Source organism: Magallana gigas, chromosome 6, assembly GCF_963853765.1.
Source record: "Magallana gigas chromosome 6, xbMagGiga1.1, whole genome shotgun sequence".
Classification (NCBI taxonomy): domain Eukaryota; kingdom Metazoa; phylum Mollusca; class Bivalvia; order Ostreida; family Ostreidae; genus Magallana; species Magallana gigas.
The window spans coordinates 4,928,209-4,954,129 of NC_088858.1; the positions used below are offsets into that span (position 1 = coordinate 4,928,209).

At 34.3% G+C, this 25,921-nt stretch overlaps 4 protein-coding genes across 12 annotated transcripts in view; 2 read left to right on the forward strand and 2 right to left on the reverse strand.

Annotated features, from left to right (window-relative positions):
• LOC105337857 (ral GTPase-activating protein subunit alpha-1) overlaps positions 1-2,474 on the reverse strand; it is a 41,857-nt gene extending 39,383 nt beyond the window's left edge. For all 9 annotated transcript variants that reach the window (XM_034469396.2, XM_034469395.2, XM_011442772.4 and 6 more), the window contains exon 1: positions 2,271-2,474. In XM_034469396.2, the coding sequence (XP_034325287.2) occupies positions 2,271-2,397 (127 nt within the window). In that variant the 5' untranslated portion in view covers positions 2,398-2,474. The remainder of the gene's footprint in view (positions 1-2,270) is intronic.
• A 122-nt stretch (positions 2,475-2,596) lies between these two features.
• Positions 2,597-12,461, forward strand: LOC105337858 (presenilin-1). The gene is made up of 11 exons (XM_011442777.4): positions 2,597-2,902; positions 4,058-4,278; positions 4,465-4,615; positions 5,492-5,559; positions 5,941-6,161; positions 6,724-6,822; positions 8,623-8,706; positions 9,254-9,363; positions 10,248-10,353; positions 10,908-11,020; positions 11,928-12,461. The coding sequence occupies exons 1-11, from the start codon at positions 2,762-2,764 to the stop codon at positions 12,081-12,083; spliced, it is 1,470 nt and encodes a 489-aa protein (XP_011441079.2). The 5' UTR covers positions 2,597-2,761; the 3' UTR covers positions 12,084-12,461.
• Positions 12,462-12,604: 143 nt separating this feature from the next.
• LOC105337860 (hypothetical protein) lies at positions 12,605-16,622 on the forward strand. The gene is made up of 3 exons (XM_011442779.4): positions 12,605-13,516; positions 15,211-15,424; positions 16,140-16,622. The coding sequence occupies exons 1-3, from the start codon at positions 13,317-13,319 to the stop codon at positions 16,266-16,268; spliced, it is 543 nt and encodes a 180-aa protein (XP_011441081.1). The 5' UTR covers positions 12,605-13,316; the 3' UTR covers positions 16,269-16,622.
• On the reverse strand, positions 16,407-25,613 carry LOC105337859 (uncharacterized). The gene is made up of 3 exons (XM_011442778.4): positions 25,196-25,613; positions 24,404-24,492; positions 16,407-17,896 (listed from the first exon to the last, which is right to left on the reverse strand). Exons 1-3 carry the CDS (start codon positions 25,368-25,370, stop codon positions 17,477-17,479), a joined length of 684 nt encoding a protein of 227 aa, XP_011441080.1. The 5' UTR covers positions 25,371-25,613; the 3' UTR covers positions 16,407-17,476.
• Between the last annotated feature and the right edge of the window lie 308 nt (positions 25,614-25,921).

Below are 25,921 nucleotides of genomic sequence, written 5' to 3' on the forward strand. Positions count from 1 at the left end.
TGATAAATGTGAACACCCTCAGATCTTCAATGTACATGTTCAAACTCAAGGTCATTAGTTTCCTTCCTTACAGGAAATCAATTCCTATGCATTAAACCTATATACTGAAATGAATCAATCACTTGCTTGCATAATTTCATTCTCTAGCTAACTAACAAGTTTTACATTCGTAATTCTCTCCCCGATAGTCATAACATTTAATAAATAAAAAACTTTAGTTTATAAGTTTGTTTTCACAACAAAAGCATTGAAAAATCACACATGATAAAATCTACAGTTTGATTCTCATCTAAATGCATTAGTCTCCCTTCTGATGGGAAATTGTTGAAAATAATTTCAAACCTTAAACAGAATATCCATAATACATATATAGATGTAAGCAATAAGAAATATATATTTAATAGGATTTACAGTGTCATTACATAATTGTCTGATAAAGGACTTTTCAAAACAATGTCACATACCTATACAGTAGGAAGATGGAGTAGTGTTTAAATAATTGAACATTATTGTAATTTGTGACAAAATTTACTATGAATTTTGTTTTATTTTAAAATACTGTGGAATCATTAAAATTCGTGGGGCCCAATTTTCGTGGATTGCTTCAATTTTACAGGTTCGTGGGGACGTAATTTCGTGTATTTTTGTATACATATACCGGTAAGAGGAATATGACTTTATAGCCTAATCTATTAATTCGTGGATGAGCGGTACCCACGAATTCCACGAAAATTGAGCCACCACGAAATCTAATGATTCCACAGTATAAGGCATTATGTAACTAACGAAGTCAGATTTTACCTACATATTACTGAACATTCTTCTCCTAACACTAAAAAATTATGTGAAATTATAACATCAAATAACGATACGACATTAAAAAAATCGCGTTTATTTCATTAATCAAATTGTCTGTTCACCCGATTTACTTATTTGACCTTCACAACAATATTGTATATATGTTATTTTTGTTCATGTACCTTGTGTAAGGTAACCATTATATGGTCTCTAAGTGAAAGAAACTAAACTGAACTACATACCATACAAGCATAAATGTAAGCAGTAAGAAATATATATTTGAGACCATTTACCAACTCTCTGATAATGGAGTTTTTGAAAAAAACAAAAAACTTTTAACCATATTATAACATCAACTTAGAGAAAAGATTATCAATATTCAGTCAGATAAAAAAATTTCATAAATATTTCTTTTTTAAAAATCAACATGTCTCATTTGAATGTCCAGTTCATTCAATATATAGTGCTTAAAATTTCATTGGAATTTGTAAAGAAATCACCCCCCCCCCCCTACCGAAATCCCCACAGATTTTACTTTGTTGGTGTATCAAATTTTTTAACTTTATCATCATATTCATGTAATCAATAGGTGGAAGTGTCAAATGTCACTGTGTCATATGTGAACTTGAAAGCAAGCAATGTTTTAAAACTTAAAACATGTTGTCAATTTGTATGGTGAACTTGGTTTCCCATGTCAAATAGTGTTTCAATCAATGTACAGTACTCACACAATTAAAGGAAACTATTGTATAAAGTTATTATAATTATAGAAAGATCCTTTAATAATTAAACAACCTCAAAGGGTGTGGATTTCTTTTAATGATTATACTCCTGCACAATCAAATTCTGTATTCAAGAATAAGTATGAAATGGAATACACACTAACAAAATGACATGAACATAGTAAGAAATGACAGCAGGATCCTATTCTAAGTATCCCCTTTAAATTTAAATGCAACATACCAGTTACAACAATTAATATCCTCAGTCCATTCACTGTAGCAAGTATTTCAAAATAGCAATTTAAAAGCTCTTGGTGCCCACCACTGCAGCAAATGATGATCAATGCTAATGTATCTTTATTAGTTGACAAAATGTAATTTAATGCTATTCACTTTCAAATTTTTAGGTTCAAAAGATGTAGTTGTTGCAATAATAAATGTAGCAGCAATGTTTATGCAACTGACAAGTGTTCCCAGCTTCACAGACAAAATTTCTACACAGAGCTAATAAAATGTACTAACAAAACTAAACATAGGTTCAATATGACCTATAAAATATATCTCTAAATTAAAACCTGTAAATGAATCCATAGGGGGGAAGTATGTAATTTTCGTCTCTATGGTTGAATATAAATTCAAATAACTATCTGTTTATATGCTTTTATGGTTGTTTGTTTTTAATCTACCCCTCTACCTGCTGCAAGTGATAGACAACACCTTAACTTCAATATAAAATTTGTGCAACATTACCTAGTACAATTCGAAGGTGTTTAAACCTCGTTAAAGCATCTTTCTTTGGATCCGATACTTTCAGTACGGATTTCTTTAGTTCCCCTTCTTTGGTGCGTGTTCTAAACATGTCCAGAACACTAGACATTTAAAATATTTTAAGTGAATTTCTCCAATTTCTCATCTTCTGTCATTTTCGTCTGTTTACTTGCGCATGCGTACAAAAAAATAAGAATGTTGAGCCCGATCAAATATTCTTTGTTATTATTTTTATGTCTTTTTACTAACCGTCTTGTAACGTTTTCAGGCGTGTGTCGGTATGATAATTATAATTTCTTAATTCATAAACAATGGAAACTGTAAATTTTGAATCAGAACATGAAATGATACACGACTAAGTCGATGAAAGTCTTGTCTAAAACTTTGGCCGAAAAGGGGAAGTAACCGTGAATGAGTCATTATAAAGAAAGAAGGAAGACATCAACGACAAGATATAGTTCGATGAATCTTGCATGAGTTTGAACGCTAGTTCTTCTACTGACTCCGATAGTCTCTCGGAAACAAAACCTCTAATGGAGACTCATGTCGATGTCAACCGGAGGCAGTATGAAGATATAAGATCTAATGACAGAGCAACACGAGAGTCTGCGCAGGTTATAGTTATTCTTGATTTGATTGAGTATTATAAAATTAAAAATCTACAGACCGTTTGTCATGGTAGATCCTCCCTAACTTCATTAAGTCAGAAGAAGTCGATATTTTAAGCCACTATGAATAGAATTATACAAATGAATAGCCTTGGCTACCGTCAAAAATGAAAAAAAGTTAAAATATTTCTTTTAAAAATCTGTGCATTGTATGTTTGAATTGAAAAAGAATGTATGTAAAATGCGCTTGCCCTTGATGCTTTTGCCTTAATTTCCATTCGACCAGAGTCCATTCGCCATTGTTCGGTCAAGAACATTTTGGCATATATAATAATCTGTCCCAAGATATTTATGCATCACATTTTGTCGATTTTTGATAAAAAACAAAACAAAACACATACATGTGAAGAAAGTGCAATTGAAATCGATGAAAGGATATCATAATTGACACATTATCATTTTTCACTCTGAAAAATACACAGGAAGGAAAACAGATTTCTTACGGAGTTTTATAGTGTGGAATGTTTACATCTTTTCTCCATTCGGAAGTCACTCGGAATACTTTGCGTCATTTTCAACGTTGTCATCCGGGTCTGCTGCAATACAAAAAAACTCCTAAACATCCCATTTTTTTTAGCAGTGAATCGATACATGATAAGCTAAAGGGGGCGCTTCAACAGAGAAATCTTTGAAATTTTTCATACTTTTTAAATAACATTGTTTGAACCCTAAGGTAGCTAAAGATATTTAGTAATTAAGCAAAATGTGAATCAAGGATATTTTGAGACATGGTATGATTATTTAAAACATATAATTCTAACAAGATTTCTCTGTAAATAGAGTATCAAAGAAATAAATATAAACCTGCATGCAGAGGATTAACACATATTCTAAGTCTAGACTGACATAGCTGCATGCATTTTCAACACATAGAATAAATTATTGATTATGAGAAAAATGCCTTTAGTAGATAGAAATAAGACCATTAAAACAATTTTTCACAATTGGATCTACCTATCTGTTAATTCATTACACTTAAGGTCACGTGCTCAGTCTGAATTAAGATTTATTATAGATTATGAAAATGATCATCTATCTTCTAATTGCCAATCTATATTAATGAGTTTACCCTATTTCTCTATATTACTTTATACACTGCAGGCTGAAGAAAACCATGACAGAGAAGTGAGTACACAGTCAAGAGGGAACAGAACGTCGGCCCAGAGACGGCCTGCTCGGTCAGAGGAAGAGGAGGAGGATGATACTCTGCTGTACGGTGCTAAACATGTCATCATGTTATTTGTTCCCGTCTCTCTCTGTATGGCAGTCGTGGTCGCCACCATCAGCTCTGTGACATTCTACACAGAAAAAGGAGGCTATCTGTAAGTGTTCTATTCAGTGATATGTATAAGGACAGGCTTGTTTGTCAAGTTGGTAGAGATTACATACATGTATAAAAAATGAGTCACAGATTTTTAAGAAGAAAATGAAATTTTTTTATTTAATAATTGTGCAAAGGATTTCTAGATCAAAGGATAACATATTTTTAAAACATTTGTTGTTTACAGAGTGTACACACCTTTTCATGATGGAGACAAAGCAGATGCTGATACAGGCACAAAAGTCTGGCAGTCGGTGGCTAATGCTTTGATCCTGTTGGGAGTCATCTGTGTAATGACTATTGTCCTTCTGTTACTGTATAAATTCAGGTGTTATAAGGTAACTCAATCTCTCATTCTCTCCCTTTCTCTTCTTCTCTCTCCCTCACAATAACAGAGACTGAAAGTCACTTTCAGCACATTTTTTGAGCTTTAAAACACATCATAGTTGCATGTTTAATTATGAGTTCTCCTTTTTTATTTCCTTTTTTAATTAGACTCTCCTTATTAAAGCACATTTAAATGGCAAACATAAAAATTAAAACATAATATTAATTAACACCTGTAGGATTCGGAGATGTTCTACGGAATTTTTATTTTTCCAGCATTAAAGCCCATTTCCCAGAATACCGAAACCTAAAATTTTAATGTTCCATGATTCCTGTGCTGATTTTAGTGCTCAAATTTTGATTGCAGCAAATTAAAAGAAAGGAGGATTGATAAACAAATAAAAAAATGCAACTTATTATCAGCTCTGCAGCTATTTTGCATTTAATATATTACATTTAGCTTTAAACATTATAAATGTGTATTTTTTTCTGGTACTATTTAATTTGATAAATATGTCCAAATTTTAATTAAATTGATTCAAATCAAGAAAAAATCCATGAAAGTATTTTTAAATGAATCAAATTAAGCAAACTCTAAATCATCTTAGCCTTAGACAATAATATTGGCTTTGGTCTTTGATACCGTAAGTCAATTTGCTGTTGCAGGTGAATTTTTGGATGGTGGATAACTGTATTTCTAATTTGATCGCCTATTTGAGGATAAAATGTATAACATTACTAGTAAAGGCATGAGTTGATACATTTATCTGGGATTGAGAATTAACCTAAACAAAAAACCTGGATAAAAGTCCATGATTGTACAATTCATAGATTAAGTAAAATTTTCATTATTTTCAGCTTTAAATTTTGTTTTCTTGATTTTTTAGGTGATTCATGGCTGGCTGATTGCATCATCACTAATGTTATTGTTCTTATTTTCCTACATCTATTTGGGGTAAGATTTTGAGTTAATTATTTATTTTACATAGGTTTTAAATCTATCATGAACAGTTCTATTAAAATGATATCATGTTTTAATAGATATTAACTCCAGCAGTAATTTAACTGCATTGATTTTGTTAGCCTGTACCTGTATATACTGTAAATTCTTTATATTATGCTAGTACTTAATTCTGCAATCCCGCTGTTTTGTATCAAATTGCGAGAATATTGCGAACGCGGAACTTTTATCCATATTTCTTAAATTTTTCAACTCTTAGAAAATAGAAACAAGATTTTGAAATCCGCGAGGGTACTTCTTGTGATTTTACGCGGATGTTAATTCCTTGCATTTAGTTAGGAATCTACAGTAACAAGGATGTGACTGTCTTTCCAGGGTGGTGCTACAAGCCTACAATGTGGCCATGGATTACATAACCGTGGCTCTCCTGATGTGGAACTTTGGGGTGGTGGGGATGATTTGTATTCACTGGAAGGGACCACTCTTTCTTCAGCAGGCTTACCTGATCGTCATATCGGCCCTGATGGCCCTCGTCTTCATCAAGTACTTACCAGACTGGACAACATGGGTGGTGCTGGGGGTCATGGTCATCTGGGGTAGGTGGACTCATTCACATCTTTTATCATAATCAAATGATATCGATCAAGTAATTGACTGTCTGGCTTTATATTTTAAGATTTCAGATAATTGGCCATTTTATTTCAATGATTGTAACTCCTTGTTTCAAAAACAAGAGAATGAGATGCGCCATATTTTGCTTGCTTGAAGTCTTGGATGTGTCTCATTTACTATCATTATTTTAATATTGCAAGCACTCTATAGGTTCATAAGATTAATGTGGTGACTTACAGTCTCATGTGAAAACTTTTTAGCTACATGGAATTGCTCTCTAATACATGTACATGTATTATCAAAAATAAAATGAATATTGAATTGTTGAATGGATTAAGTAGAAAGAGATACCAGTACAGGTGTACATGGTACCAGTCTTTACTCGTTATTGTGAATTTGATTATGATCATTGAAAACAAAATCCCTCTTTATTGTTACCCATGGTTACAAATTTTTATAAACTACAGAAATTTTGATTAATTCTTTTGATTGCATAGCCATTTAAAATTGGAATGTATACTTTTACCAAAAAACTTCTGTTTCTAGATCTAGTGGCTGTGCTCTGTCCAAAGGGACCTCTGAGGATATTAGTGGAAACAGCCCAAGAGAGAAATGAACCAATATTTCCCGCACTTATTTACTCTTGTAAGTGCTCAAATTGCCATATTTTGGACTTTTATTAATTTAGGGTAGTATGAGACACTTGAGATATGAAAGTACATCATTTTCTAATCGCAATCAACCATTCTTAAATTGATCATAAAATGCAGTTTAAGAATTCTTATAAAAGTAAAAAAATTTGAACTGATTTAGGTTTCAAGACTTTTAAGACCAATGAATTTTTCACCTATTGCACTACAGTGTTTAACATCCAGATTGGAAACGAAAAATAATTATTAGTTTCAATTGAAAGTACATCACAATATGTAGATGGGTCATACATCCTTAATACATTTGTTTCATGCATGGGATGTCGGTCATATAAGTAAGATTAATAGCCTTAAAGAGGAATAAAATTCTGCTTAGTATACATGTATTACCATAGATTCATAGAATAAGAAATTCAACACAAATGTATTTGTCCTTTACAGTGTGATGTATTTGTCAGTAACAGTGTGTTGTATTTGTCCTTTACAGTGTGTTGTATTTGTCCTTAACAGTGTGTTGTATTCATCCTTTACAGGGTGTTGTATTTGTTCCTACAGTATATTGTATTTGTCCTTTACAGTGTGTTGTATTCATCCTTTACAGTGTGTTGTATTTAGCCATGACAGTGTGTTGTATTTGTTCCTACAGTGTATTGTATTTGTCCTTTACAGCATGTTGTATTCATCCTTTACAGTGTATTGTATTTGTCCTTTACAGCATGTTGTATTCATCCTTTACAGTGTGTTGTATTCTTCCTTTACAGTGTGTTGTATTTGTCCGTAACAGTGTGTTGTATTTGTCCTTAACAGTGTGTTGTATTCATCCTTTACAGTGTGTTGTATTCATCCTTTACAGTGTGTTGTATTTGTCCGTAACAGTGTGTTGTATTTCTTCTTACAGTGTTTTGTATTTGTCCTTTACAGTATGTTGTATTCATCCTTTACAGTGTGTTGTATTTGTCTGTAACAGTGTGTTGTATTTGTCCTTTACATTGTGTTGTATTTGTCCTTTACAGTATGTTGTTTTTGTCCTTTACATTGTGTTGTTTTTGTCCTTTACATTGTGTTGTATTTGTCCTTTACATTGTGTTGTATTTGTCCTTTACATTGTGTTGTATTTGTCCATAACAGTGTGTTGTATTTGTCCTTTACATTGTGTTGTATTTGTCCTTTACATTGTGTTGTATTTGTCCTTTACATTGTGTTGTATTTGTCCTTTACAGTGTGTTGTATTTGTCCTTTACAGTATGTTGTTTTTGTCCTTTACATTGTGTTGTATTTGTCCTTTACAGTGTGTTGTATTTGTCCTTTACAGTATGTTGTTTTTGTCCTTTACATTGTGTTGTATTTGTCCTTTACAGTATGTTGTTTTTGTCCTTTACATTGTGTTGTATTTGTCCTTTACATTGTGTTGTATTTGTCCTTTACATTGTGTTGTATTTGTCCTTTACATTGTGTTGTATTTGTCCATAACAGTGTGTTGTATTTGTCCTTTACATTGTGTTGTTTTTGTCCTTTACATTGTGTTGTATTTGTCCTTTACATTGTGTTGTATTTGTCCTTTACAGTATGTTGTTTTTGTCCTTTACATTGTGTTGTATTTGTCCTTTACATTGTGTTGTATTTGTCCTTTACAGTATGTTGTTTTTGTCCTTTACATTGTGTTGTATTTGTCCTTTACATTGTGTTGTATTTGTCCTTTACATTGTGTTGTATTTGTCCTTTACAGTGTGTTGTATTTGTCCATAACAGTGTGTTGTATTTGTCCTTTACATTGTGTTGTTTTTGTCCTTTACAGCCACCATGATTTGGTCTGTTGTTGGAATGGCAGATGATGGATCAGATAAAAAGAAGAAAAAGAAGAAGAAATCCAAAAAGAAACGTAAATCTAGACCTGACAAGCCTTCCATTTTCTAATACATGTACATTTAGTTGGGATCATTATTTTGTATAAATTCATTTGCACAGAATTGAAATATACCAAAACAGCTAAATACTAAACAAGCAAGAGTATAACCATATATTATATTCTTAGAGAAAATATACCCTTTTCCGCCATGTGCAACATAAACCAAAAATTTGCCTACCCCTGTGTAATCAACTCTAAGGGTGTGTAATAAATTTTATTACACACCCCTTTCCGCTGATCATAAGCTATTATGCCATACAAATCTATATGTGTAGTTCAATAATAATGTACGAGTAGATATTTAATTGTACGATTGCTGAAAATTATATTAATATAATTAATAAGGAGTCATTCTTTGCATATTATAAGGTGATCAAATATGGTCGGGCGTGATCAAGTCTATCAAAAAGCCCTTTGGACTTTATTGGATTTGATCACTGTCAACCGTATTTGATAACCTCATAATTCTCAAAGAATGATTTTTTTGTTTCTTTACTGAATGTGGCCATTGTTTAACCAGCAGAGGCAGCTACAGCTGAACCGGACCGGGTGGAGGAGGAGTTAGACGGCGGATTCCTGGAGGAGCGGCCCACCAGACAGCTGTCCCAGAGCACCGAAGAAACAGCTAGGGTCTGTATCAGAGTATATTAAGATAGCTAGGGTCTGTATCAAATATGTAAAGACAGCTAGGGTCTATATCAGAGTTTATTAAGAAAGTTAGGGTCTATATCAAATATTTAGAGATGGCAAAGATTGGTATCAAATTATATAAAGACAGCTAGGGTCTATTTCAGAATATTTAGAAATAGCAAGGGCCTGTATCAAAGTACATGTATATAGGGATGTAAGAGGTGTGAAACATATCCAAATTCTTCAATATCAGCCCTGCAGGATCCGTATCAGCCCTGGAGGTTGATATGTGTGTTGTAAAGTAAGCTTTATCATGTATGCAAAAACTTTGTATTTATTACAAAGTATGTAATATAGGTGGTTATCGTACCCCATGCGATAGTGCGAGGGTAGAATGTTTTTGATCTGTTAGTCAGTCCTATTATGTCAGCGTAACTTCTTTTGAACTGCTGCATAGAATTTCATGAAACTTTGTTGTTATTAAAGACACAATGTATAGATGAACACATTACCAGGAAACTATTGATTCTGTGACTTTTGTGAGAAATTTGACCTTTTTGAACTTTGTCCATTTATTAAGTATAGTAATGAACATTTTTAATAAGCACAACTACTCTCAAAGCATTGCACAGAATTTTGTAAAAATCTGTAGAACCTTGAACACAATGTCTAGATGAGCATATTACAAGAAAATTCCAACTCCTATTTTCCTGGAACTTTGGTCATTTTTAATTTAGAATTTAGCGCCGTTAAAGACAAAAGCATAGATGTGCTTTTTATGCATACCCTGCCATTCATTATGTGAAGTTACAGTACCTGTGGGAGCATGGAGTATGTGAGCTTGCTCATTATTTTTTTTCATTATAATAATGTGGATATTTCAGGCTGTGAGGGCGGCTAGAGTTTTAGGAGATACAGAGAATGGGCAGCGAACAAATTCACCAAGAAACCCGACCAGAGAAGAGGAAGAGGAGGAGGAGGAAGAAGAAAGTATGGCCGCCATTTCTCTTTTCTATATCACTGATCAATTGTTTAAATTGTGACCTAATATTGCATATATTTCACAAGAAAACCAATGGTTGAAATAGAGTAGAAAGTAAAAGGACATCTCTGTGTTTCCATTGGAATGGTATTTTATTTCATGGAGATGTTATAAGAGATATGAAAGAATATGTATTACATAGTTTTTTTGAACTAGAAAATGGACTTGGTTCAACTTAAATTCCTTAAAGTGTAATTTTTTGGAAAGCCAATTCATGTGTGTATTGCTGAAAAGCTCTAGTGATTAAAGTTCATTTAACATACATTTGATGAATTTTAGGAAATCTCTCATTTTTGTGACGTCATGGACACAAAAGTTAAATTGAGTGATAAGTGGATACAAGATATTGAAGGAAATATTTAGTTAGACAATAATGTAATAGGAATTTCCAATAATTTAGATATCTTTTGGAGGCAAAATCTACACCTATTTACATACAGTCCTTTCACATAGCTATTACTTAGGTTTATGTACTAATTAACCTTGATTTTTCTCTCCACAGGGGGAGTGAAGCTTGGTCTGGGGGACTTTATATTCTATGGTGTGCTCGTGGGTAAGGCCTCCTCCAATGGGGACTGGAACACCACACTTGCCTGCTTCGTGGCCATTCTTATAGTAAGTATCTTTTCTACAAGTACATTGTACATTGTATTTCTCAGTGCTGTTCAAAATGACAGATGTACATCTCAATTGTGTACAAGGATTTACAGGGCGTTGGAAGTGAAGGCACTCAGTGTCACAGCTTTTTAATTTCCTATTCTTGTGCCCTTTGAAATCTATCAATTGAGATACTTGTATATCATTCAAATTTTGTTGTTAAATTATTACATTATGTAAATGTATACAATATTACAAGCAATCCGATTAAAATCGGCTGATATTCTTGGATATATGGTTTATGTAGCATATCAAAGTGCATTTGAATCAGATTGAACAGGTTGGGACCATTCGCCCAAATGGGATATAATAGCCCGTTTGGGATATAAGAGCCCAAATGGGATAGAAATTTCAAGTGCAAAAAAAGAAAAAAAATTATTTGGTAATTTTTGATATAAATTTGCATTAATGTTTATCAAATGCAACAACTTTTGGTTAGCAAGTTGTCCTATAAGCCTATACATTATTGTATTTGTAAGATTGATCCCCTAGAAGTTTTGGATATATTGAGGGATCAATCTCCGTAATAGTATGGTTACAGAAAAAGTTGTTTACCAAAACTTGTTACATTTCATCTATTCTAATGCGAATTTACCATATTTCTAGCAAAATAAAAATTTTCTATTTTTTGCACTTCAAATTTATATCCCATCTGGGCTATCATATCCCAAATGGGCTGTTGTAGCCATTTGGGCGATTGGTCACTATTATTGTTATTTTGTTTACAAGGACTGTGTAACTAGCCCTCTTCACCATCACTTTATTATGATAATTATCAATGGTATTTTGTTTACAGGGACTTTGTAAATAACCATCTTTCACCACCACTAATTATAATACTGACCAATGGTTATTCTGTTTACAGGGTTTGTGTTTCACTCTCCTACTTTTGGCCATCTTCAGGAAGGCGTTACCGGCTCTACCCATCTCCATAACTTTTGGACTGATTTTTAATTTCACCACAAGCCTGCTGGTCCAGCCCTTCGCCGACCGTTTGTCAGCCTCACAGGTTTACATATGAGACCAGCCTAAGGCAGGAAGAAATAGACAGTCCTCAGTTTCACGTCTCCATACACTCATAATGAGACATGATTTATGTTGTCTTTTTAAATGTGATTTGTGTTTTGTATCTCTGTGTTATCCAAAAAAGACATTTTTGACAGGTGTACATGTATATATTATTCTTAACGATGTACAAGGCATTTCTCAGGAAAAAAAGTGAGGTGTCCTATAACTTTATCACTAATCATTGAATATTCATTATTTTAAAATTATATTTTCCAAAAATTGAAATTTCAGTCTGTGCTTCATTGTTTCCAGATTAATACAATTGTTCATTCTTTATTTGATGTGCGGAAGAACATCGGTGATTTGGAATAAATATTCTTGGTTTTATCAATACATGACCCGAGTTAATCTATTGGTCGAGTAATTAAGCTGTTGATTGATAAGGAAGTGACAAGTGTTGAAGTCCGCCACGTGATAAGCAGATAGTTCACCTTGTGAAGAGCGCACGGTGTTAGCCCTGTCACACGCAAACATCTCATTCGTCACTGGGAAAGCGCTCCATCTCCCACCTGCCCTCCTCTTGGCAAGGATCAACAAGTTTCTTTTATTTTTTTTCCATCTCCCTCTTAAATATGTAAACGCTTTGAATTCGGTAACATTTTACTGGTTTTGAAATATTCAAAAACATTAATTTCATGTTTGTATTTCCGTTGTAAAAAAAGTTCGGAGCCTTCTGATATAAGAAATTTAAATCTCCAAACATAAGTAAACCTGCAATTGTTTGGCGATATTTATCACCGTTAAAGGTCCCGCTAACAGCGAACCGTAACAATGCATATATATTGAAAGGATTAAACCAGGTAGATTTGCTGAATAGAATTTATTACCGGATTAATGAGTGATATTTGAAATCGTGTTTGGCGCAGAAGTCGGCAAAGGACACAAAAAGGGAAAACGGAAAGGGCTACTTGTGACAGAAGCATGTCCCGCTGAATTGATGAAATTCCAAAAGGGTAAAGTTGATGTTGAATGATATTCGGAGAACTTGGCAGAGGATCACCGACTATATTTGCCTATTGCCTGAGATTAATGAATGCTTGCATTAAAGGGGCGTCGTTCTCTCGCACTTGTACTCGGAAAAAGCCTCTTTTAGGTTGATACGTTTGGAAAGGTCACTGCTCTTTGGGTTCACGGATCTTGGAGAACCTGTTCTGGGGAATGATATACACATAAAAAACAATTTACAATGGGGAACCTGAAATCCAAATTGAAGCGTTCGAAAAGTAAATCCAAAAAGTCGGCTCAGTTACCCGACTCTTCATCCACCAACAAGACTGTGGATCCGCGCCTACCGTTCTCAAACTACCGACAGATCTTTAATATTCGTAATGGGTGGAAATCGGTGGCCCGGGTGATGGAGGACACAGCCAAAGAAACTCTTATCAGGTAACCATTCTACCTTTGGGGGGGTTGGCTAAGTGCCGCGGCATGTCACAATTAAATCCCCCTTCATCATTTTACTCACGTTTAAGTTTCTTATGCGTTTCAGATAACATGTTTAATTACGTATTTTAAGTACCAATAATGGCTTTCACTTCATCGACGATTATTTTTAGGCAGTTGAGCTTATCAATTTGCATTTTTATATGTAACCACATTTTGACCATAGGGTTCAATGATCGTGATATTTTGAAGGGTCATTCCGATTTCCCTGTAATTGGACGTATTGCAATTTCTGCAATGTGGTTTTCGATTTAGAGAAATATATAAAGTTGTTACAAGTGTCATGTTATCGAGATTTATTTGACAGATTTTTGAGAGACACCTAGGGATTTTTTTTTACTATGTATATACTTGAGTCTGTAGTTCGACTGTTGTAAATGTGACACTGTGAATGTATACCAGTATATATTAATAGCAGGGTTTCAAGTACTTGTATTTAGTATTAACAAATTGTTTGTTAAAGTTCTCCTCTACAAAAGCATTTGACCTGGAGGATAAAGTAAATTAAAATCTAATTCCGCATTGTAATTACTAGGTATTGTGTGTTTTGTAAGATATGGACACCCTTCTCGAGTTTAAATCCCACGGGAGACATTGTTACAAAATGGATGTCGTAAAGATTGTCATTGCTTCTCTTAGTACAAAGTACCAATTTATATTAAATATATGTACGTACTCTTATCCTAGAGATAACTTTTTCGGGTTCTTTTAAACATCTCTTTTTGCAAATCGATACTTGTTAATCAAAACTTCGAATAACAAGTTTCGAAGATAGGCCCAGCTTTGAATATAGAATTTGATGATTCTTGAGAGATATTTTGCACGTGCAGTGCACGTATTTTACAACTATATAGTGCATGTAATAACACTAGTCGTCGGATGTGTTTCGGCAGGTGGAGGTTGTTGAGCTCTTGAGTGAAGATTAAGTATAAAATGAAATACGCTGTATCTAACAATCGTTATTTTTGGTAATATATAAACGTTTTGCAAATGTTCTTGCAGATTTATGTAAATTTTTCTGGAATAGGATCATCTGTTAAAAAATCATTAGAAGGAATTATAAGAAAAAAAAACCAACACTGTTTGTACCCTGATGTCTACAAATTGGTTAATTTGTACTGTAAACTATATTTTTCTGCTCTTTTCTCACCTCAATATTATGTCATTACGTGAAAAAAAGTTGAAAATGAACTGTTTTAGTCAATTTTGATATATTTATTTTTAACAAAGCGAAGATAAAAATCGATCGAATAGATAAGAAATATAACTATTGCTTTCTGGACCCGCTTTTCTGTTATTGCATACCCATTAAACTCCGCTGGCTTTTTATAAAGAAAAAGATAACATTGTCAATATTAAATCAATTGCTTACACATATTTCAAGCTGTTTTCTAAATGAGCTTCTTTTCATACAGCTTTGTATGGGGTTTCTGCTGTCAATTCAGAACACGTTCACTTCAGTTCACTGTATTTTGTAACAATTTATTTACGACGTAAACTCGTAGAGTTTGGAATGTATTACACTCTATCTCAGCTGGAAATGGCAGTAAAAATAAAGAAACATGGATAAACTAACGATGTTTGAGCCTTATATTTTCAAAAACAGCAACGTCATTAGATATTGTATCATTCTACAGACTATTGGAGAAACACCCCGAATACAGAGAGAAGTACCCCATGATAGCTAGTCTCAACACAGAGGAAGAACTCAGGGAGAGCTTGGAGTTTGAGACATACGCCATGCAGATCTTTGGACTCTTTGATGAGGTTATTCAAAATCTGGAAAACGTTGATGCAGCACTTGACGAAATCGAACACACCGGAAAACAACTCACGTTACAGCTTATCACGGTACCGGTTTTAGTTTTATCTTCAAACACACTCTTCCTTTTGTTTGTATTCGAACATCATTGAACAGAACGTTTGCATCAGTATAAAAGTAAATAAAATGAACCGTAAATAAATATCAAAGTCAACATTATCTTTTGAATCCAATAATATGATTACACGTATTATTGAACATGTTTCACTGAATTATAATGCATTATTTCAAAGTGTTAAAAAGAATGCAAAACTGTTAATTTTTAATTTGAAATTCAACCATTATTATAGTCTTTTAGCTAAAAATTTCCGGACAAACGAACTATCAGAACATGAAGGACACACTAGCTTATGATACAAGCATCTAATTGGAATAACCTTAAATCTTGTCATTGAATATTGTATCTAGATAAATAATTTCTGACACGGGGGTTTACATGATAGCACTGTAATACTAGATATGTACACATTGCCTAAAATTGCAGTTGTTTCAGTGTTTTATATCGACCATGTTCATTTAGGGGACCCCCCTAGCTGTATAGAGATTTATTTGCGTTTTATTTTTCATAGTCATGATACCGGTATCTTAAGTCCAGAGTCAACATTTGCTTTTAACCATCGCCTCACATCAAATTGATTTTGTTAACAAGACAAATGTGTTCTTTGTTGGCTTAAATGACTGCTAATCTCATGTGTTCGGGTCGGGCCGAGATTGCTAACGTTGTGTTTGATTGGTCTATTTCAGGATCTGGAGGAATGCTTTATGAACTCTTTACATTTGGTTCTAGATGAACGGTTTACAGATACATTACAGGAGAACTATCGCCTTTTGTATGGATTTGTCAAATCTAATATACCACAACAGGGTGCCTGACAGTAATGGCCTTGTAGTCCTGTATAGGAACGCTGTAAACGAATGTTTAGGACATATCAAGTGTACAACGTTACGAGTACAGACTGATATAATGGGACTCTGGACGTTGACCAATTTGGCAGGCACAGAAACACAACGAACACTTTATATCTTTATTTCATTAAATTATTTATTTCAGTAGAAGCAATATTACATAAGTAATTCTTCTATAGAACCATGCAATTATGGTGCATGTTGAATGAGAATTCATGCAAATATGCATATTGTATTTATATTATTTTGTGCAAATTTACTGGATGGTACAATATTTTATGCAGATGTTGCTACAATAAAAGCAGATATAGAAACAATCAATACTCGACCTTGAGTGCATAAAACTAGAACAAGAGGCCCACGGGCCTTGATGGTCACCTGAGTACCAAAGCCCTTAGATTGACATACCACAGAGTTTCATGTTTGCCTTTTAAGCTTCATTTCGAAATTTACACCCTTACCCAAATCTGAGATCCTCTGACAGTTACTTCCACTTCTATTATTTGATATTTAAAAACATTTATTCATGAAAATAGGGGGGAGGGGGGGGGGTGCTTCATTGACATTATAACCATGCATTCAGTTTTTCTTCACATGTGTGGGAATAGAGAAGGTCTTTTTAAAAAATTGGCATTTTTTGCATATTTGGTCCCGCCATGTAAACCCGGGCGTGGTGAGGTTATAAATTTTACAGTTTAAATTCCGCACAAACACACATCGACGGAAGAAGACCAACTGCGATACTGTAGATCACCTGAGTGACTCATGTGACCTAAAAAGGTCAATATCTTTGAGTTTAAAATGGCTAACGAATTCAGTGAAAAACAATGATAAATATACTAGTAACATGAATCAAACATAAGTGACATGATATACAAAATGTAGAGTTGTTAACTCAAATTAAATTAAGTACACGACTATATTGTACATAATTTATTTTGAGAAAATAAATTTAAGTAAACAACGATTGTAAAATCAACAATACAAAGAACATACCGTTCTTAATGCTTATTTTTATAAAATCGTGTAGGGTGATATGTTCACACTTCGTTCATTTTCTCGTCATCAAACAATTGCCAGATTCTTCAGATCAGAATATTCTTCTAAAACAGCTGAACATTTTGGTTGCTGCAAACACGCCGTATTTCAACACACAGGTCAAGGTCATTGATTGGTTAGGACACAGCACACTGCCCAACACTGTGTTTCTCTTTATATTTGTCCTTGACCTTGGCCGGTTGTTGATTGGTTGCTGCCATTACACATTGTTCGAACACGTCTTTCAATCCGTCTTTATTCATAGCGGAGCACTCTACATAAGACTTTGCACCGTTAGCATTGGCGAATTTAACACCGTCCTGAGAGGAAATAGGTCGCTTGTTTGTCTCTTTTAGTCGGCTTATCACCTCTGTATTTTCTCGCATGTCCGTTTTGGTTCCCACCAAAATATAAGAGGCCTTGGGAGAGAGTATCCGTATTTCCGTTAGCCAGTTCCGTTTAACATTCTCCAGAGTTTCCGGATCCGCGACACTAAAACACACTAGAAAAACATCCGTGCCACTGGTGAACAGCTCCCGTAGCCTGCGGTACTCGTCCTGTAAAAGATGAAGAGATACTCTTGTCATGTAAAATGTAAGACATTGAAATTTTATGACGAACATTTTCCGTCATAAGCGAAGTCATAAGTTTAATGAAATTGGACAAAGTTATTATTGTAAATGCGAGCATTTGATCTGAATGAATTTGTAAAAGAAAAGTTAAGAAATCAAGAAAAAATCGGAATTATATACTCAAATTAAACTGAATCTATCTTTATTAATGGGAGTCTTATCATAATTCGCTGAACACTAGAATATTCGTGAATTGCGTTGTTATGTCAATTTACAAAATGCATGTTCATTGCCAGAGAGAAACAGTCAATCAATAGATTTTTTTAGGGAAAAATCAATTTAAACAAATTCACATATCCCTGTGCATGAAACAAAAATTGATGTCCACGAATATGGATGAAATCAAACTACGATAAAAGAATGAAACCTACTCGTTATTTTAGAAAATGGTAAATATCATCAGCATACCGTTGAAAAGGAATAAAAAGACGAAAACAATTTTGTTTTATAGCCACTAGCATATTAATTTCATTTATTTAATTGGAAGGTATAAATAATTATTCTTGGCAATCCTTATTTCTCTGACAGTAACTTAGTCCAACAACAAAAAGAAACTAAACAGTCCGCTCCCCCCTATCCGTTTTTCACTTTTCAAATATCGATCAGGGATATCCTATAGTTCGCATTAAATTTTAAAATTTTGATTTAGGCAAACAGCTTTTCTAAATGTTTTAAGAGAAAAACTATACATAATACACAGTCACAATCAAGTGGCGCCTGTCTCACTTCAGGAACAACAGATGGTCTTATGTGTACAAACAAATATATATACGTAACTACAGTCACCGAGGATATAAAACACAAAATCCATGATAACTGTATGGGTATTGGGTAAGTAAGCCTAGACCTTCATTACGTTTTATAACCTTTGACCAAATATAACATCATTTCAGTAATTTTATTTTTCAAATAGATTCGTTTATCCAATTTTAACCAGTTCTAAAAGGAAAGGTACCTCACTACACCTACACTTACACTTTTTAAGACACTACGTCACAAGATGGCGATTTAAATGTATTGTTAAACTGTTCATATCGTTCAATTCGGTTGTATATCGTCGTAGCTCAGTGGTTAAAGTATTGGGCTTCTGAACCGCAGATCATGAGTTTGAATCCACCTGGGGCTTTTGTTCATGTTCATTGAATTAAATTTTTGAAAATGTAATTTTTCATCCAAAATTGCACATTTTTTGCCTATGAGACAAATACTTCTTATCCATCATGATATATATATCATAATAAAGTAATTTTCTGCTGATTTGAGAAAATATTTCACGGTGTAGTGATCCACCTTAAAGATATTCTTTTGATTTATTCAACATGAGCAGTCTGAACGACAGTTTGTTTATGTATAAACTTTATTCCATTATATGTATTTACATCTACCGAATATGATTCTCTCTATTTCTTACGGAAACGTAAAAGAAGGCCTATAGAGTATTCATAGCTCTATTAAAACAGTTGTAGAAACTGAGAGGACTGAAATCAGCACGCCCTGTTTATCGATTACACGAAACCTACTGCGAATACAGAAAAACCACGGACTGCACGAAATAATCATGATGATGTCAGGCTCAAATTTTCACAGGAGACGATTTGGCTGTTTCTTTTAGCTAACATACTATACTCTGTCCCGAGTTTTTGCTTCCACCACTTTTTGCTTGATATTTCAATAATAGTAAATACCTTTGTTCTCAAACTAAGTTCATCCACTAATATAAAAAATGTCCAGATTATCTGTTTTGAAACGCCCCCTCTACCGGTTCAGGTTTCAATACACATCCCGAAATTGAAAGTCTGCGGAGATTTTGCATTGCAACAGCCATTCATAAGCCCGGATGATAACGTTAAAGAATTGCACGATGCATTCCGAGTGTATTCCGAATGGAGAAAATATGTAAACATTCCCCATTATAAATCTCCGTATATGGAATCTGTTTTCGTTCCTGTGAATTTTTCTGAGTGGAAAGGGATAATTGTTCAATGAAGATATCTTGGATATATTCCCTTTTAACGATTTCAACTGTATTTCTTTCACAGGTATGTGTAATTTTATTAAAAATCATCAAAAAGCGATGGAAGCAATAACTTGGGACAGATTATAATGTTAACAGTATTTTAGTGAATTTTACCTACTTTTTTCAATCAATTTATTAATTTGTTAAAGAAAGATGTTATTATAAACAATAAAATGCTTTCTTTGATGATTCATGCGGGTTATAATGGTAGCGATCATTGCAGAAAAGAATAATATAACCCGCTAACGTTTCTTGACTTCTTTCAATCTCGTTGAGTTATTTTACACATTTGCATCGATCACTGAAGGAGTTACTATAGTACTGGATCACTGAAGGAGTTACTATAGTACTGGATCACTGAAGGAGTTACTATAGTACTGAATCACTGAAGGAGTTACTATAGTACTGGATCACTGAAGGAGTTACTATAGTACTGGATCACTGAAGGAGTTACTATAGTACTGGATCACCGAAGGAGTTACTATAGTACTGGATCACCGAAGGAGTTACTATAGTACTGGATCACCGAAGGAGTTACTATAGTACTGAATCACTGAAGGAGTTACTATAGTACTGGATCACTGAAGGAGTTACTATAGTACTGGATCACCGAAGGAGTTACTATAGTACTGGATCACTGAAGGAGTTACTATAGTACTGAATCACCGAAGGAGTTACTATAGTACTGGATCACTGAAGGAGTTACTATAGTACTGGATCACTGAAGGAGTTACTTGTATTGTTAACCATACGTAGTTTTTGTACAATTTAGCTACCAGAGATGAAAGAGAAAGTACATGTAGATGAAAAAGTACAAGGATACTATCGCAAATTAGAAGCAAAATAAATTACACCTTGAAGACAGAAAATTCTTACAAAGTATTAAAGAAGCGACACATGGAAGAGCTGGATTTTTATATGACAAAAGAAGAAAAGAAAACGGCTGATAGAAAGGGAGCCAATAAATGGAAGAAACAGAAAAGGAAAAAGACGAGTAGAAGAATTTAAACGGACATTAAGACATTCAACGGAGAAAAGAATAAAATTAGTTGAAAAGTTCTCACACAGTCATTTATACGGCTATCCGTTTACATGACTATGTGAAGAGAAGGCCGTGCCTGTAATTAAACACTATAAAGTATTTGATAAGTTAACTCCATAACAGACACGGTTAAGTGTTTTCATACCATCGACAACTATATAGTGCATGTACGAGTTAAGGTTTAATAAAAACAACAACATTTGAGTGTGTAATTACGTATAAATCTATCTTGAGAGTTTGGATGCTTGATAATATGCACATGGATGTTTATCAATATCGGGATCAATTTCTTACTTTATCAACTTTTCACTTTAGAAAATCATGGCACGCCCCAAACTAAAATTCGTGTTAGACTTACACTGGCTTATATACCCTTTTACAGCTACAGTAATTATTATAATAGTTACACCGTACATCCACATACAGCTTTCCAAGTCATATTTGCACTTAAAAAACGTTATTTGAGATTTAAAAAAAACGTTCCAAGACGAGTGCGTTCTGCATATTGTTTCTTAGTTCTCGGACGGCATAGTTATGTAGTATTATCACCAAAAGAAAGGTTAGTCATCCAATAACATAATGTGTTATACACGTATTTAAACCTCCAATAAAACTTAAGTACCCCACAAACTAACAAAGTACTACAATACTAGACAACCTAATACAACACTACAATACAAGACAACCTAACACAGAACTAGACAACATAACACAGTACTACAGTACAAGGCAACTTAATATAAGACAACAGTACAAGACAACCTGACACAACACTACAGTACCTGTCAACCTAATACAAGACTACACTACAAAACAACCTTACATAGTACGTGTACTATAGTACCAGACAACCTAATACATAACAACAGTACCATACAACCAAATACACGACTACAGTATCAGATAACCTACTTGTAATATAAGACAATAGTAAAAGACAACCTAATACACGACTACAGTACCAGACAACCTACTTGTAATATAAGACAACAGTACAAGACAACCTTATACACAACCACAGTACCAGACAACCTACTAGTAATATAAGACAACAGTACAAGACAACCTAATACAACAGTACAAGACAACCTAATACAAGACTACAGTACCAGACAACCTACAAGTAATATAAGACAACAGTATAAGACAACCTAATACAACAGTACAAGACAACCTTATACACGACTACAGTACCAGACAACCTACAAGTAATATAAGACAACAGTACTAGACAACCTAATACACGACAACAGTACCAGACAACTTACTTGTAATATAAGACAACAGTAAAAGACAACCTAATACACGACTACAGTACCAGACAACCTACTTGTAATATAAGACAACAGTATAAGACAACCTAAAACACGACTACAGTACCTGACAACCTACTTGTAATATAAGACAACAGTATAAGACAACCTAATACACGACTATAGTACCATACAACCTACTTGTAATATAAGACAACAGTACTAGACAACCTAATACAACAGTACAAGACAACCTAATACACGACTACAGTACCAGACAACCTACTTGTAATATAAGACAACAGTATAAGACAACCTAATACAACAGTACAAGACAACCTAATACACGACTACAGTACAAGACAACCTACTAGTAATATAAGACAACAGTACAAGACAACCTAATACAACAGTACAAGACAACCTAATACAAGACTACAGTACCAGACAACCTTATTGTTATATAAGACAACAGTACAAGACAACCTAATACAACAGTACAAGACAACCTAATACACGACTACAGTACCAGACAACCTACTTGTAATATAAGACAACAGTACAAGACAACCTAATACAACAGTACAAGACAACCTAATAGACGACTACAGTACCAGACAACCTACTTGTAATATAAGACAACGGTATAAGACAACCTAAAACACGACTACAGTACCAGACAACCTACTTGTAATATAAGACAACAGTACTAGACAACCTAATACACGACAACAGTACCAGACAACCTACTTGTAATATAAGACAACAGTACTAGACAACCTTATACACGACTACAGTACCAGACAACCTACTTGTAATATAATGCAACAGTACTAGACAACCTAATGCTAGAATTCAGCTAAGACAACTTTTAACAAAACTACAGTACTATACAATACTATTCTTTGTATTCTATACAATACTGATAACATAATACGAGATGACATTTAAAACAGCAATGTTCAATCCTGTTCAAGATTTCAGTACATGTAAACAAAACTGTTTAGTACAGATTTGATATGGGACTGCAGTACCGGTCAAACAAATGCAAGACTGCAAGCAATACGAAACCACCGATCCACTAAATATATAACTTTTAAGATACTAGAACACCCTCCACACGCAAATGCAGACAGCAATCCCACGTTTTCGTTGTAACTAAAGTCGTGTTGTAAACAACTTATTCTTGATGTAATTATGGGGAAATGAAATATAGTGTTTCAGCCTTCGTCGCTAGACAAAGTTAAACGAACACGCCCACTGATATACATGACAAAAGCCATGTTCAACAATATGTCTATAAGATATATATTACCAACCCTCACATTATAATTATATAACCGTTTTAACAGGGATCTATATACTAGTACATATAGTATTTTAGAATTTATGTCCTTGCTAGAAAAAATTCAACATTTGTATTTGCTAAACTTTAAAAAGTTGGCCTTACATGCTAGAACGTAGAAACAACACTTGCCTATTAGGAGTACTTTTTTAGACCCTATATATTCAATTGAGTGTAAAAATATCAACAAACACTTTTAAAAACCCAACTTTACATATTCAAAATTATGATTTCTTTGAGTGGGCGTATGGGCTAAAATGATTTCAACTTTTTATTAAAAATAAACAACTATATCACAATTTTAGGTCTCGATAAAAAAACCTGCAGCTGTTGATTCTATGATTTAAATTATGGTTTGGGAAAACCAGTATTTTTCACAAGAGGTTCACATAATCACAAACCCTATCATACGCGGTCCGGACTGTCGTGAGCCCTGACCTTACAACGACAGACTTATTCACTTGATTTCACAGACAGACTTATTCACTTGATTTCACAGATTCTACTCGTTGACTAAATAGTTATCATCGTACTTAGCAGTAACTTGGGTAAGCCAACCATTAACATAAAGCAGCCAACCATAAACACAGCTGTAAATGCATTTAACGTTAATAACTTGTAAAGTAAGGCTTTTATCTGGAGTGATCACAATTTTCAACACGGAAGCCCATCTTGAGACTACTCACTTCCGTTTGCACACTAAAACAAACTGTCTAGATAACCCGTGTTGTTTTCCTCCCTGACTCACGTGATATTTCCCCCCTCCCTGACTCACCTCGCCTATAGTGTCCGTCAGTCCTAGAGTGTAGTTGGTGTTACACACCTCTATAGTGACCGGAACCTCATAAGCGTCGTTTCTACCGGCTGTTAAAAAAGTCAAGAGGCGTTAATGTGATGAGTGGGTAGTTTTAACAAAGCAGATGTCTTCCCGAATAGTGACCTTTATTATATGAATAAAACTACATATTGCATACTACACTAATACTGAAGTAAAACAAAATATCCCCCTTCTCTTTCCATCATTAATCCCAATATAAAACACTTAAGTTTGATCATAGATAGTTTATCAGTGTTTTCTAGAATTCAGCTTGTCCGGATGTTGAGTTTCTAAAATCTTATAATATCGATGTAACATTATAGTATAAGCAAGCACAGAGTACTTGTAAATGAATTTGATATGTGGGCAAGTCCAAAACACAATCTGAATGTAGAAATATGCGTGTATTCAAAAACTGTGCATGAAATGAGTATAACCAATTTTGATCCTTGAACCATTATTTTGCGTTGACTGATTTACATCATGAACACATGATCACGTTGTTAACCTTTTTTGTCAGCTAAGTACTAGAACTAAGTTGTTAAGAATGCACATTCTCGTACTTCATCACCTGTCGTCGATTGACTAGCTGGAGGGACATCGTGACCTATTGAAAACGTGACATCTCTCCGGTTATATGCATGCATCACCACAACGTCTTACACCATAGAATGAAAGAGTTAGTGTTAACTAGCCATAACTCTAAAGTAATCATTTTAAAATTTGGACCCGCTGCCTGATGGACTTTACCTTTGATTGTGCCACCCTCGTACAGGGAGGGGATGCGCCCGTCCGTGGGGAACTCGTCGTTGGCGAACGTCATCAGCATACAGGTCTTCCCCACCCCACTGTCTCCCACCGCCGTCACCTTAATCTTCTTGGGGCTACTATCGACGTCCCCCGCGGCGGAGGGATCCTCAGCCATGTTTTGATGTGAACTGGCCTGTTACTTCCTCCTACTTATCCCCATGTATACTTTCCTTTCACTCCGTCACACTATTATCCATCAATAAATATTTCCTTTTTTCACACGTAAACTGATCCCCGGCACTGTCAATGGGTCTCGTTTTCCTTGTTGGTAGTTTTGGCGGTCTTTGGATCAGGATGACGTGCTGTCAGGTCAGTCAACCACTAGTTATGTCTTACAACGATCAACTGAGCAACTAAACACTTAAACATGACCCCGAGTTCCACATCAAATAACCTCCGCGCCTCATCCTTTATCGACTTCCGGAAAAGGCACGTGACTTGTATAACACATTGTGAGGATTCAATAAACAAAAAAAGCTAATTATATACAGGATCAGTGTTGATGAGGCTCCATTAACTACGAAACCTGTTTTGTAATTATCCCCAAAGTTAAGTACATGTACATTAAATATGCCCTTTTATGTGTCTCAAAATTATACGCCGTCTAAATAGGACATAAACGGGAAATGCATTATCCTGCTCAACAAAGTATATAATTACGCTTGT

Bases quoted from the DNA above. Each gene is read 5' to 3' on its own strand.
- LOC105337860 (XM_011442779.4), top strand. From the start codon at position 13,317: ATGGGGAACCTGAAATCCAAATTGAAGCGTTCGAAAAGTAAATCCAAA. The intron at 13,517-15,210 runs GTAACCATTCTA...ATCATTCTACAG, and splicing joins GCCAAAGAAACTCTTATCAG to ACTATTGGAGAAACACCCCG. The intron at 15,425-16,139 runs GTACCGGTTTTA...GGTCTATTTCAG, and splicing joins TCACGTTACAGCTTATCACG to GATCTGGAGGAATGCTTTAT.
- LOC105337859 (XM_011442778.4), bottom strand. From the start codon at position 25,370: ATGGCTGAGGATCCCTCCGCCGCGGGGGACGTCGATAGTAGCCCCAAG. The intron at 24,493-25,195 runs GTAAAGTCCATC...CTTTTTTAACAG, and splicing joins CGAGGGTGGCACAATCAAAG to CCGGTAGAAACGACGCTTAT. The intron at 17,897-24,403 runs GTGAGTCAGGGA...CATCTTTTACAG, and splicing joins TGACGGACACTATAGGCGAG to GACGAGTACCGCAGGCTACG.
- LOC105337858 (XM_011442777.4), top strand. From the start codon at position 2,762: ATGAGTTTGAACGCTAGTTCTTCTACTGACTCCGATAGTCTCTCGGAA. The intron at 6,162-6,723 runs GTAGGTGGACTC...TTCTGTTTCTAG, and splicing joins GGGGGTCATGGTCATCTGGG to ATCTAGTGGCTGTGCTCTGT. The intron at 11,021-11,927 runs GTAAGTATCTTT...TTCTGTTTACAG, and splicing joins GCTTCGTGGCCATTCTTATA to GGTTTGTGTTTCACTCTCCT.